Raw genomic sequence first — 14,435 nt, forward strand, 5'->3', positions numbered from 1 at the left:
TTGCAAATCATCCAGAGATCTACCAGCAGATTAAAACCTACCTGCTGGCTCCCTGCTGTTGGACCAGCCCAGGAGCAGACTTACCTCCAGGTAGGGCACTCCCTTTTCAAAACTCTGTGGGTACTCGCGCAAAAGGCGCTCTTCATCCAGGAATTTGGCATCCCGCCCATTGGTGGCTGGCTGAAAAAGCCCATAATTAAGGACATCCTTGAGGCTTTCATTGAGTGTGCAGAGAATCTGCTGCTTCGCCACCCAAATGGCTGCATCGGGATTGAAGCGCAAGCATTTCTGAAATGGGACCAGGTTGGGCAGAGGGAGGGAATTGAGAGCAAAAGGAATGCATTAAAATTTGTACAAAATCTCATCCTTTCTAAGTTTGCTCTAAAACAGAATGCATCCTTTGCACAAATCTAACATTAATTTATTTACACTCTCCTTTTTTTTTCAAGGGTCCCAAGGCAGTGAAACAGCTCTCTCCACAATCACAACTCTCCACAATCTTTTGCGACAAGCCAGTCCATCACTATTCCAAGACATTTAGCTGCTTGAGGCAAAATATAAGATGGTGGCTTCCTCCATTTCACATACAGAAGCTGACTGGACTGGCAGCTGAATCCTATTTCAACACTGGTAAGAGGGTAATATCTACAGTACTTAAGGGCAGTAGACTATGTTAAGGAAACAAGACAAATCATGTAGCATACGCCGTTCTTTCTGAAAAATAGGGGAATACCCAGAAATTGAAATGGCTGGGATTGCTGCTGATGCTACCCTTCAGCATTTGCTGCCTAAAAAGGTTGTGTTACTCTACTTAAAGTCATGCTGACCCCGGGCTGAGCTCAGAAATAAAGTAAGTGGCCCAAGGCCACTTAATACTGGATGAGAGGGGATTTGAAAGAAACCCAATTTCCCTAGGAACTGTTTGACTTCCAAACACTATTGTGCATCAGCTTTTATGATGCAACATTCAATATTAGCTTTGATCCACCATTTGTAGCTGTTCTACATACTTGGGTCTTTGAAGTCTCTTTAGCTTTACAAACAATTATAATGGCATTCTGCATATTATGAACCATTCACAATAGCTGTCTTTTTTGAGATACTAAAGGAAGGATACAAACCTGTATTGCAATATTCACTCAAAGTACTTCTCATGATAGTTTCCTGTTTACTTCTTATTAAAACCATATTGCAGAATTAAAACAGAGAGCTGAAATGGGTCCTTAATTTAGTCAGATCTATGGATTAATTCTAGCAATTCCTCATCTATTCTAAGAAATTTTCCTGTGTAGGGGACTTAGGATAATAAGTTGGTACAACCAGTGCAGAACAGCCAGCCCAGGAACTAAACAGAGTTACTTACATTTAAAATTTTCTACTTGTATTATGTATCAATACCAGCCTAATGCCTGTAATGCCATTTATTACATGTATTAAGATTTTATGTTTATGTTATTATTTTGTAAGCCATCCAGAGTAATGGCCTGGCCACCAGATAGGTGGGGCAAAATCCAAATAAATAAATAAATAAATAGATAGATAGATAGATAGATAGATAGACAGACAGACAGACAGACAGACAGACAGCCTCTTACTGCAGAACAAAGCCAGCACACTTTTCCTTATATCACCTCAACTAAAAGGGTCAAGGGCTTACTTCTGAATTTTTAACTGAAAGCTGAAATTCAGGCAAGAAGCCTGCAATTCCCTGAGGGAACAAGGCCCCTACAGGCGGCCTGCAGCTGTGGCCTGAAGCAACCCTACTTTTTAGCAATTCTTTAATATAGGAATTCCTATATTATATAGTAATACAGCAGAGAAATTGAACTATCACAAATTGCAGCATCCAGCTTTAAAATGAATTACAATGGGGGCTGCAGATCTGTAATCAGTATTCCTGTGTATTTGTGTGGGGGCGTAAACCTTCTGTGTCCTGCGCGCAGTGGTGCTGTGTGGTAATTTTAGATTCTGGACATAACAGTCTCACCAGAATGAAGGTTTCTTGAGTAATGTATATTACTTAATGTATTTCATAATGTGGTAAACCAGGCTGGCCACATTTGGAGGCCTTCATGCCCATCCTGCTGTCCTAACCTGACAGCATTACTGTCCTTGGGGCGCCATGTTTTTCCCTCACTACATCTAGAAATACTCAAGGCCCCTATCGACCTTTTTCAACTGTGGCCTGCAGCAGGCCTCGTTTCTAGCAATCCTTTAACATACTAGTACACACTGAAAATGTTAATGTCCATCTTGAACTAAAATGACTGCAACATTGAACTCCTTATAAAAAAATCTTTATGTGCCGGGCTTAGACAGGATACGATAGATAGGCAGTTTCCACAGAACTGTGAGCTGCACACCCATCCTTTGACCTTGGAGGGTCCCTGTGAAGGAGGAATAGGCATGAGGGAGAAAAGTGAGAGTGAGCCCTCCCCTCAAATAAAAGCATCAGAGAAAGAGGGAGAGAGAAAAGAAAAGGAAGGATTGGTTGTTGAGGGAAATGATGGGAAGGAATTGAAGGAAAAATAAGTAAAAGTAGAAGTCGTCTGGTAGAGGAAGGAAAGGGAAAGGAGGAGGAGGATTTAACCCTACCAGTGTGAGAGGAGGATATAAAGCAGGGGACCCCATCGTTTTTCACCCCACGGACTGGCTGAGGAAGGCAGGGCACCCCACGCTCATGCCCATGCCTGAACTACCACACACACACACACACTCTCTTGTGTGGATGTGCGTTCATGCGCATGTGCAAATGGCAGCACAGTGCTTGTGCGGGTGTGCTTGTGCACATGCGCCAAGGGCAGTGCAGTGCTTGTGCAGGTGCTTGTGCGCATGCACAAATGGCAGCACAGCACTCGTACAGGCACCCTGGAGTGTGTGTGCAGGCGCTAACAGCCTGTGTGGGGGTGAGTGCATGCGGGGAGGTGGAAGGTCTGTCTTCGCAGCGTGGTCCAGCTCAGGACACGGACCGGCACCGGGCCGCGGACCAGGGGTTGGGGGCCTCTGATATCAAGGGGGAAGGAGAGTTTTCAGTGTGCTGCAGGAAGAGAGAAAGAAGGAGGAAATAAGAGAGAGGGAGAGGAAGGAAGAAGAATCCAGATATGGAAAAACACGCAAAGTTGTTAGACTCTCCCAACTTAAAGGTAGGATTGTTGCCTGATCCCCATCTAAAAGAAAGGAAGGTGATGATAACAGAGACACAAAAATGGACGGTGGTAGTCTTCCCTCGAGGCCAAGGACACTGGAGGAGGGTAATCAGGCTGGATTCGACTTTCATGACTGGGCATTTTTTTTACTCACAAAATGACACCTTGGATAATGCAACGGTTTTGGTGGCCCAATGTGGGTAACGAAATAGAGGAATATTGCAAGACTTGCAGGAAATGTCAGAAGACACAAGTGAAACCATGTCCAGGGGCCACTCTGATCCCCATGCCCCTGATAGATCAATCTTTTGAAAGAATTGGGATAGATATTGTAGGCCCTTTGATTAGGTCAGCTGGAGGACACATGCATATCTTGGTTATAATAGATTATGCTACCCGATACCCTGAGGCTATCCCTTTGAGGCCTACCACTGCCAAGGTTTTACCTAGGGAGTTAATGCAGGTATTCTCTAGATTAGGTTTCCCCAAGGAAGTTTTAACTGATCAAGGCACCAATTTTATGAGTCAGACTTTAAAAGAACTATGGCATTTATTAGAAGTAAAACCAGTTCATATTGCGGTATACCACCCTCAAACTAATGGCTTAGTAGGAAGGTTCAATAAAACTTTGAAGGGGATGTTGAGAAAACTAGTGCTGGACAAACCACGGAGGTGGCACCTGTTAATAGCTCCACTAATGTTTGCAATTAGAGAAGTGCCTCAAGCCTCTACAGGATTCTTGCCCTTTGAAATGATGTATGGGTGGAATCCCAGAGGGATATTAGATTTGGTAAAAGAGAAGTGGGAAACTGGGAAAGATGAGGCTCAAGTGATAGTGCAACAAGTAATCGAAATGCAAGATCATTTGAATAGAGTTGCGGAAATAGCCAGAACACAATTACAAAACGTACAACAAGGACAAAAGAGACAGTATGACTTGAAGGTGAGCCCCAGGCAGTTTGAAGTAGGACAGAAAGTCCTCCTCTTGCTACCCACCGAGAACACCAAATTGTTTGCCAGGTGGCAAAGGCCTTATGAAATACTCAGATGGGTAGGACAAGTAGATTACGAGATAAAAATGCCAGATAAAAAGAAGGAAATTGGCATTTTCCATGTGAGCTTATTGAAGGAATGGAGAGAAAGAGAGATATTGTGGGAGGAAGCAGAAGATTTAGGCCCTGAAGCAATGATCTGTTTGCAGGTGATGCAAGAGCTATCCTTAGGAGGAAAACTGAGATCTGATCAAATTGATCAGGTTAGAAAAATAGAGTAAAATTTAAAGGATGTTTTTTCTAACAGACCAGGATATACCAAGATGGTGGAACATCAGATTAATACCTCCCCACAAGTCATGGTTAGGTCAGGAGGAAGGAATTGGCCACATCACTTAAAGGAGACGATTAATAAAGAAGTAGAGGAAATGTTGACATTAGGAGTAATAGAACCTTCTTACAGTCTGTGGAGAAGTTATCCAGTGGTGGTTCCCAAGCCAGATAGAAGTGTGAGGTTGTGTATTGATATTAGGAAATTGAATGAGGTATCCAGGTTTGATGCCTACCCTATGCCTAAGGTAGAAGACCTGTTGGAAAGACTAGGGCGGGCAGAGTTCTTGTCATCTTTAGACTTGACAAAGGGTTATTGGCAAATTCTGTAAAGAACTAATGATAAAGAAAAGACTGCTTTCATCACCCCCAGGGGATTATTTCAATTTATCCGTATGCCGTTTAGGTTACATGGAGCAGTGGCTACCTTTCAGAGATTGATGGATAGAATTTTGGAACCTGTACAGGCATTTGCAGGGGCTTATATTGATGATATTTTGATTTAAAGCAATAGTTGGAAAGAACATGTAGAACATTTAGAAAAGGTGTTGGTTGAGTTGAGGAAAGCAGGACTCAAGGTGAAGACTTCCAAATGCAAGATTGCTAAGAGGGGAGTTAAATCCCTAGGGTTCCAAGTAGAACAAGGAAAAATTCAACCAGTTCAAGATAAAGTAGAAAAAATATCAGATTGGCCGTCCTCTAAGAACAAGAAGGAAGTTCAACAATTTCTGGGATTGGCAGGATACTACCGCCAATTTGTTCCCAATTTCGCAGAGATTGCAGCACCTCTCACTGATTTAACTAAGAAGAGGGTAGCTAATAAGATAAGATGGGGATTTATAGAATAGAAAGGGTTTGATCAACTGAATGAAATAGTAAATAGTTTACCCATTAGGTATGCCCCTAACTTCGATGTACCATTTATAGTACAGACTGATGCATCAGACAGAGGTATTGGGGCTGTACTGACCCAAATCAGAAAAGGTGTGGAATATCCTATTATGTATTTAAGTAAAAAACTATCACCACAAGAGCAAAGATTGAAAAGGAAGCATTGGCAGCAAAATGGGCTATACAATCACTGAAATATTATTTGTTAGGAGCTCCCTTTACTTTAGTTACAGATCATGCTCCTTTACAATGGTTGAATAGAATGAAAGATACTAATCCCAGGTAGACCAGATGGTATCTATGTTCACAAACTTTTGCATTTAATGTTCAATATAAAAAAGGTAAGACACATACTAACATGGATTATTTTTCCCAACAGGGTGCATGGGAAACAACCATGGAATAGAGGACGGCATACTGTACTCATTGGGTGTGTGTGTGAAGGAGGAATACGCAAGAGGGAGAAAAATGAGTGAGCTGTCCCCTCAAATAAAAGCATCAGAGAAAGAGGGAGAGAGAAAAGAAAAGGAAGGATTGGTTGTTGAGGAAAATGATGGGAAGGAATTGAAGGAGAAAGAAGTAAAAATAGAAGTCTGTCTGGTAGAGGAAGGAAAGGGAAAGGCAGAGGAGGAGTTAACCCTACCAGAGTGGGAAGAGGATATAAAGGATCAAGGGGGAAGTAGAGTTTTCAGTGTGCTGCAGGAAGGGAGAAAGAAGGAAGAAATAAAGGAGAGGGAAAGGAAGGAAGAAGAATCCAGATATGGAAAAACGTGCAAGTTATTAGAAGACTTTCCCAACTTAAAGGTGGGAGGATTGTTGCCCAATCCCGATCTAAAAGGAAAGAAGGTGACGGTAACAGAGACACAAGAATGGACGGTGGTAGTCTTCCCCCGAGGCCAAGGACACTGGAGCAGGGTAATCAGGCTGGATTCGACTTTCAATAAGCTACTGTGCGAGGGAGATTGGGCCAGGCATCCTTGTTGCGGCACGATATGTGCGGTGAGGAGCGCTCCGCTGAGGAAGCCCATGGACAAACAGCAATTTGGACCAGCCCCTCAATAGACTCTTCCTAAGTTACCATTCAGATTTTTACCTTTTCCCTATGAACAATTACCTGACTTTAGTTGTTTTGACCCTGTTGAAGTCATTGTTGAGTCACCAAATGTTAGTACAAATAAATCTGTTAATCATTTGAACGGATCTCCGTGGTTATTTCCCCTCAAAAAAGAGGAACTGCTTCAGTCTTCTAACGAACTCAATCACAGTCCCACTAGCTTCAACAACTTCATCTCCCCAATTTCTTTCAGAAATGAATGCATTGATGGTTTTTTTCCTGAAAAGGCCTACATGTGCTAGCTAGTAACTAAAATTTTTTAATTTGGGGTAAAGTTTGGAGGTCCCATGGGTGCTGGGGTCCTTTAAAACATGGCAAAACTGCCTAAAAGGCAGAAGGGGGCTTCTTAAGCACCCATTTCTCTCCCCTCTCAAAAAAACCTATTGTGGTGTGTATAGTAGGGCTGGGGGTTGCCAAGGACTGCATGTTGCCCACTCCTGGCATAATCATTTTTTAGTCCTAAGGTCAGGGTACAATTAGGCAATGCTGGACAAGCCTAAAGGCTGACATAGGAAGAAGGGAGTTTCTTCAGATGGTAAAATGTGTTACGCCATGTACTTCAAACTGTGTTAGGCTGAGCCTCCTGCCCTGGGTAGCCTTCCTGCTCATTCTGCCAAGTTGTCTGTCTCAGGGCCCTCTTGAATGGCCAGCACTAATAGCTGTGCAGCGCCATACACTCTCTTCACACAAGGCTACTTCTACCATTCGGGCAGAGTGGGGAAACTGCTTCAGGCAGCTGATTTGGGGTATCACAAAAGGGCAACACATTATTTTATGTCGTATTTTAAGTTCTCAGGATAGGCAGAGACATTCTTGACAGATTTTATGCCAGAATATCTTTGGGTAGTAGGCACCTTGACTGAGGGGGATGGCGCTATGTGGTTCTCCTCTTTAGGCAGCACAGTGCCTTGAACTGCGCCAGGTTTTATGTGTCTGTAGATTGATTGATTGATTTGTTTAAATTTTTACCCCACCCATCTAGTTGCCAGGCCACTACTCTGGATGGCTTACAAAATAACAACACAACCACAAAATCTTATACTACATATACTACAACTACAGTGGTGTCTCGCTTAACGATTGCCTCACTAAATGACGAAACTGCTATACGATAAAGTTTTTGCGATCGCAAAATGATGTTCCTATGGGGAAAATTCGCTTAACTATGATCGGTTCCCTGCTTCGGGAAACAGCTGATTGGCGGTTCTAAAATGGCCGCCCACTGTGCAAAATGGCTCTCCGCTGTGTTGTCAGGACGGATTCCCCGCTTTACAGGCAGCGAAAATGTCTGCCCCTATGGAGGATCTTCGCTGGACGGTGAATTTTCAGCCCAATGAAATGCACTGAAATGGTTTCAATGCATTTCAGTGGGCTTTTTCGTTTCACAAGACGATGTTTTCGTAAGACAGCGATTTTTGCGGAACAAATTAACATCGTCTTGTGAGGCACCACTGTACAATAATTATGAAACAGAACTTTACAAAAAGAAAACCAGACCTCTAAATATAAAATAACTGATACCAAAAAAGTGTGTGTGTGTGTGTGTGTGTGTGTGTGGTGTGTGTGTGTGTGTGTGTGTGTGTGTGTGTGTGTGTGTGTGTGTGTGTGTGTGTGTGTGTGTGTAACATTACAATACATAAATACAGTAGTTGGTGGCAAAACAGAGACAAATACTCCAAAGTTCAGGGGTTCAGGTCATCATCAACAAAATTAGACCATGATAAGGCTGTGAAAGGCCTGCGTGAACAGCCATCTTTTGAGTTGTATTCAAAAGCCAAGTAGGGAAGGGGGCAGTTGCACAATCTGTGATAAATATGGAAACAAAAACTCAAGAAACTTTCTGTTCCTCTGGATTATGAGGCAACATTTTTCCAAGGAACAGGTATATGTATATGTGTGTAACAGGATTGTGGTGCTGAGTATGAACTGCCTGATTACAGTGATACCACATACAATATATGTGTGGAACAGAATGGCACTTAGCATCTCTCTCTGAGCTTTCCAAACACCTTAGCACCATAGTGGGATTATACCTCTCTCTCTTTTTGACTTTCAAACCAATCCCTCCCTCTTTCATCCCACAGACTTCCAGGGTCAGATTGGTGTGTGTGTGAGGAAGGGACAACCAGGCAGACACATGCTGGCAGCTCCATCCCTGTTTCCATGGATACAACAATTTGTGATCTTTAGTAACGGTTTCCATGGTTGCCCCTGTGAATAGAAATGGGACCCAAAATGGGGGGGGGGGGCATGGTTTTAAAAGAGCAGCAAAATGTGTTTTGGTGGTAGGGGAGAACTAAGATGTGGGACTTTTTCTCAAAAGTGATGTTGACCAACTTGGTTTCCTAGTGACCTAACAATGTGTGTGTGAATTTGTGTTCTAAACGACACCTCCCATTGTGTATTGGGAGTATCTTCTGGGTTGGGAGGATTTGTGTTTTGAATATATAGGCATTATGAAGGAATGAGCAGGCTAAGTGAAGGAGGATATAAATTGTTCTACCAACTATCTATTAACAGTTAGTGAAGAACCAGAAGTGTTCCATTTGTACAATGGTTGGACCAGTTCTGAACTTTCTCCTGGAACAAATGTGGGTGTTGTTTCTAACAATGTAAAACCTGTGGGCAGGGTATGTAATCAGTTATTTAGTATTGTGTGGTGGATCTATTTGTATATTGATAGCGCTTCTCCAGCTTATCTGTGGTTATGGTGTATGGCTGGGTATGGTAGCTGCCACTATAATTTCCCTCTATCCCCTGAAGTCATGCCATGTGGGGCATGTTGTGAAAAATTAAAATTGTAGACCAAGTTTTTTAAAGGAGGTGGTACTGGAAAAGTATTAGAATTGTGTTTGGGCATTTATCTAAGGATGATATGTACAAATGTGATCCCTAGCAGCAATAGCAGCAATACATTACCTCAAGAATGCAGGAAATGCACTCTTGAGAGCTATTCATTTCTCAAAGGCAATGTCAGTCAGAATTCCTTAAAGTCAGAGTCTCTGGCCTCTAAAGCCAATGAGATTGGTTGCACTCACTCTGTGGTGCTAGAAGAACATTTCACATGTACTCAGAAGACCTGTTTCCTTTCTTATATTCTCAATTTTGAATCTGAATGCTTTGATTCTTAGTTCAAATTAAAGGCCTTAGGAACATGATTTCTGGAAACTGAGGGGGGAGACAAAAGGGACTACAGTACCCGCCCCTTATTCATTTGACTTTGCTCACTTCAAAAGTAATGAACATAATAGTATATAATTTTAATATTAGCCAATTAAATAAGCAGGTATTTTAAATATCTGCCTGGAATGTAGGCTGCATTAATCACGTCCTGAAATCCTCAGCCTCTATTAGTGCTGAAATACATTATTAGCATCCATGCCCACAAACACATTTTCAAAGCAAGATAAACTTTGCACAATGTGGACTTTCAGGGTTAGGAATACCACAACTCATTGGCTTAGAAGAGGGTGAGGCAACAAATGAAGATGGACATATGCTTCTAAAGCCTGTTTAGGGGTGTATGTGGGGTGTTTAAAAGGGCTCAGCAGGGCTTAGTGAAAGCTGGTTCAAGACATTTTGTTGCCTTAAATAAAGGCTAAGTACAGTAACAGCTTATGATTTATGTTTGACTAAATAATTAGGAGGAGCTTCCTAATGGTTAGAGCTATTCTGTAGTGCAAACAGCTACAGTATTTCATAAAGTAAGGGGCTCCTCTCTTTCACTGAAGACTTTTAAAAAGAGGTTGGCTGGCTCTTTGTCAGGGACGATTTAGTTGTATCAGGAATGAGTTGGGCTAGATGACATTTGGAGGACAATTCTATACTGTACTTCTATATCAAATATTTGTATTATGCCACTGGATTAATAATCAGCCCATCATATCTCACCAAAGGCATGTGTGTACAGCAGGGCTAGGCAACCTCTTTGGGGACCAGTTTCTGAATAGGAAGTCATTATCAGTTTTGAAAAATGGGTATTTGTAAATGTTCAACACTACAGGGGGTTCTCTATTTAAAAGGTGAGCTTCTGCTCCAGGCATGACAATTTACCTTTTTTGCTATGGAGACAAATCTTTTGTCAGAGGACAGGGAGTCCAATGGGTCCGGGGACTGAAAAACACCATGGGGGCACATTTTGTGTACCTTTGCTATAAAGAAACATGTTAATCTGGTACAGTGGTGCCTCGCTTTACAATTGCCCCATATTACGATGAATCCGCTTGCGATCGCAATTACAACCGCAAAACGATGGTCTGAATGGGGGAATTTCGCTTTGTGATGATCGGTTTCCTGCTTCGGGAACCAATTATTTGCAAAACAACGTTTTTTGAACAGCTGATCGGCGGTTTCAAAATGGCCACCGGGTGATTAAAATGGCTCCCCGTTGTGTTTAGGGACGGATTCCTCACTATACAGGCAGCGAAAATGGCCGCCGTATGGAGGATCTTTGCTGGACGGTGAGTTTTTACCCCATTGGAACACATTGAATGGGTTTCAATGCATTTCAATGGGGTTATTTTCGCTTTACGATATTTTCACTTAACGGCGATTTTCCTAGAACGGATTATCGTCATTAAGCGAGGCACCACTGTACTTGAAAAGACTACAGTTGCAAGACCACAATAAAACATGCCATAGACTATAACAGAGGAACGAAAAAAAATACTTTCTTGTTACTACCTTTGGAATCTTTCTTGGAGGAGACACTCAGAAGAGACCCTCAAATGTTGATTTCAGAGAGTGGGCAGAACAAGCATTCCATCAAGTACTGGGATTCCAAACCATGCAAGAGGCTGCATCTTTTCCTCCTATCACCTACAGAATATGACTAGTAGCTAAATTGTAGTTCCACACTGTTATGGTTGGTCAGCAGCATTCATCATTTCATATGAGGGCAACAGGCTAGGTTAGGTTTATGAGGCAGTGTGCCTGAACTTGCCTTAGGGAGCATGAGGCATGTATGCACTAAGACTCCTGGGGTGCTCAGAGAAGGTGTGTAAAGTTATTCAGGGAGGCTGGTGCAGTGAAGGAAGGGGAGGAACACAGTACCCTATGCTTAGGTCTGCTGCTGGCTCACTCTATCAATGGGCTGCTGGATGAAAGGAGTGGTGCTGGTAGTTCTGTGTGTGTGTGTGTGTGTGTGTGTACGTGTGTTGCTGAGTGGCCTGGTTTTATTGCTAATGAAGAGAGAAAGGAATAAGTTCCCTTTAGTGCTGAGCTAAGGATGAATCCATTTCTGCATTAATTACCCCTCAAGGGACTGAGGTAGTGGTGGTGGTGATAGCGGGGTGGAGCTCAGCCAACTCGGAAGCCCCATTTCTTTTGTCTGTTGGAGAAAGCTCTTCCCCTCGTGCCTCACTGACCTTGTGGCCTGCACAGGACTGCAGAACTAAGGATCCAATGCCAAGGTCATTATGTGTAAGGTGGTGGCGCTGCGGGCTAAACCGCAGAAGCCTGTGCTGCAGGGTCAGAAGACCAAGCAGTCGTAAGATCAAATCCACGCGACGGAGTGAGCTCCCGTCGCTTGTCCCAGCTCCCACCAACCTAGCGGTTCGAAAGCATACAAATTCGAGTAGATAAATAGGGAACCCCTCGGTGGGAAGGTAACAGCGTTCCGTGTCTAAGTCGCACTGGCCATGTGACCACGGAAGATTGTCTTCGGACAATACGCTGGCTCTATGGCTTGGAAACGGGGATGAGCACCACCCCCTAGAGTCGAACACGACTGGACAAAAATTGTCAAGGGGAACCTTTACCTTTACCTTTACGTGCTTACAAAACTCATTATTAAATCATCCTTTCCATGTCTTAACTTATGCTGTATGATGGCTGTTAGAAACAGAGAAAGGGGAGTGAACCCTCTACCAGACAATTTTTTTTTCAGATGTCAAAATTAATTAATTCATCAACTTTCAGAACACTAAGCCTCATACTTTTCTACAGTCCTACTGACTTGGTGCCTTATACGCTTATGCAGGCTGAAGATGATGGGCCCCACACATCTAGAAGGTGCCAGGTTGGGGAAGACCTGTTGAAACTTCATCTAAGTAAACACAGCTAAAATGCAAACAATTCCTCTCCTTGTTTATTCCTACTTCCATTTCTTTCCCCTTCTCTTTGCTGATCTAAAGATTTAAATTCATTATGACATCAGGTAAATTTACTCTGATATAGAACTCTAGTTTCACTCTTTGTTGTCTGTTTCTAATAATTGTAATATAAGCTGCACAGAAATGAAGTAAGCCAAGGAAAGGATGAGTTAATGGGTAGCAAGTTTTGTGGGCAGCAATATTTGTTGCATCAGTGATGCTGGCTTTTGCATGGCCCACAACAAGGGTGAGGTGGGTGGGAAAGGGGTCTTGTGAATGGAGAAAAGAAAACGGGTCTTCCCATCTTTGCTGAGCTTCACCCTACAATTAAGATGGGAGCTGAAGTTCAAAACATCAGAAGGGCACCAGGTTAGAAAAAGCTGGTGTAGACAATATTGAGGTACCGGTCAGAATGTCTCTCCTACAAAACAGCTACCAGTCCCACCCACTCTTCACAGTTCATGACGATAAAAATAGTAACACCTAAGGACGCCAAAAGAGTGAATATCAAGAACTGGGCTTTTTCAGTTGTGGCTTCCGGAACAAATTTCCAGCAGAGATTTGCAAGGTGCCTTCCCTTTCAGTTTTAAAGAAATCAATTGAAACAGAATTAGGCCCTGGTCACACAATCGCACAGTCAAGATATTTTCCTGGCCATGGGTGTAACTGCAGTTTATTTTCCACTCCCTGAGAGGGTGGTGCTATTTTGTATCTCTATTGTATTCCTTAATACAATTGCCTGTGTGCATGACCTGACCTGCTTCTTTTCAGAATCAAAGCCGAAAAGGTGGCCGCCATTATAGTGGCAGACATATTTTTTAAAAGTTTTTGCAGCTCGTACAGTGATATGTAGGTAAAAGTACACCAGAGATCAATTTGAGCCACTGCTGCAGTACCAGCATTTCGACATGCCACTTTTTGCCAATCATTGTGAGGAGACAGTTGTGGGGGTGGGTGGGAGGTAATGGCAGATTAAGCTGAAAGGCAGAGGAGATGGTGGGGGCAGTAATCGGACCAATGTGATTCTGTAGGAGCAGCCAGTGCATGCAGAGGACACATTTCCAAGTGGAAATCCCTTCCTGATATATCAACATATCAATAATTTTAAAACAAATATACGTATAAATCAAAGGGCTGAATTGCCTCATGAAGAAAGAGAGAAAATAAACCAGTACTATGGTGTAACTGACCATAATTATTCAGATAGGAGAATATAACCATTACTGCTAAAAGTTGTTGGGAAATTCATCCCAGTATATATATACCACATGACCGAGAATCAGTACAATAGAAGTATGGAAAGTACTGGAAGAACTAGAGAACATTTCCCTTGTGTGACCAGGGCCTTATTTAAAGCTGCTTTTTATTAGCGCTTGTTACCTGAGATGTTCAAAGTTGTGCTTGCAGTATCGGGCGGTGTACAAGTTGAAATAATAAAATTTTTAAAAAAATAAAAATAAAAATAAATTAAACAAACGAACAAACAGCACCCCATTAACCTTAATATGGCTTGACTTGCACCAGCCCACTTACAACACACTACGTTCCCTTGTACTTTCCCCTGCCTCTGCTCCTCACCGTCTGGTGTAGGTCAGGAATGCCAATTCGGAAGACCATCATACTGAAATGTGCGTCCTCAGGTACTGTCATGGAGTGATTGTGAGTAGGGTTAGCAGGGCTGGCTGGAGGGCTGGGCCCCTCGTGGGAGCTCTCCGAGCCCGAGTCCCCCTCGGGGCACTGGGAGAGGTGCTCCTCCTCCTCCGCGCTTGTTTCGGGGCTCTGGGGCATCGTCAGGGGTGCTGGGCACCATCACTGGCTGCACTGCAAGAGTGAGGAGAGAAAGAGATATTTATTCCCGTTGAGAAAGAAG

General features: G+C 42.9%; 1 protein-coding gene and 1 long non-coding RNA gene across 6 annotated transcripts in view; one reads left to right on the forward strand and one right to left on the reverse strand.

Moving 5' to 3' along the window:
* The window catches only part of SHANK1 (SH3 and multiple ankyrin repeat domains 1), a 111,866-nt gene that overhangs the window by 70,273 nt on the left and 27,158 nt on the right, over positions 1–14,435 (reverse strand). For all 5 annotated transcript variants that reach the window (XR_012088677.2, XR_012088676.2, XM_073004427.2 and 2 more), the window contains exons 2-3: positions 14,144–14,386; positions 85–288 (exon numbers count right to left, since the gene is read on the reverse strand). Coding sequence is in view for 3 of the 5 variants with exons in the window: in XM_073004427.2 (XP_072860528.2) it covers positions 85–288; positions 14,144–14,353 (414 nt within the window). In the remaining 2 variants the exon portion in view is untranslated. The remainder of the gene's footprint in view (positions 1–84; positions 289–14,143; positions 14,387–14,435) is intronic.
* LOC144583675 (uncharacterized) lies at positions 2,720–6,072 on the forward strand. Its single transcript, XR_013537601.1, has 2 exons — positions 2,720–3,143; positions 5,739–6,072. It is a non-coding gene; the product is annotated as an uncharacterized LOC144583675 (long non-coding RNA).

Source organism: Pogona vitticeps, chromosome 6, assembly GCF_051106095.1.
Source record: "Pogona vitticeps strain Pit_001003342236 chromosome 6, PviZW2.1, whole genome shotgun sequence".
NCBI lineage: Eukaryota > Metazoa > Chordata > Lepidosauria > Squamata > Agamidae > Pogona > Pogona vitticeps.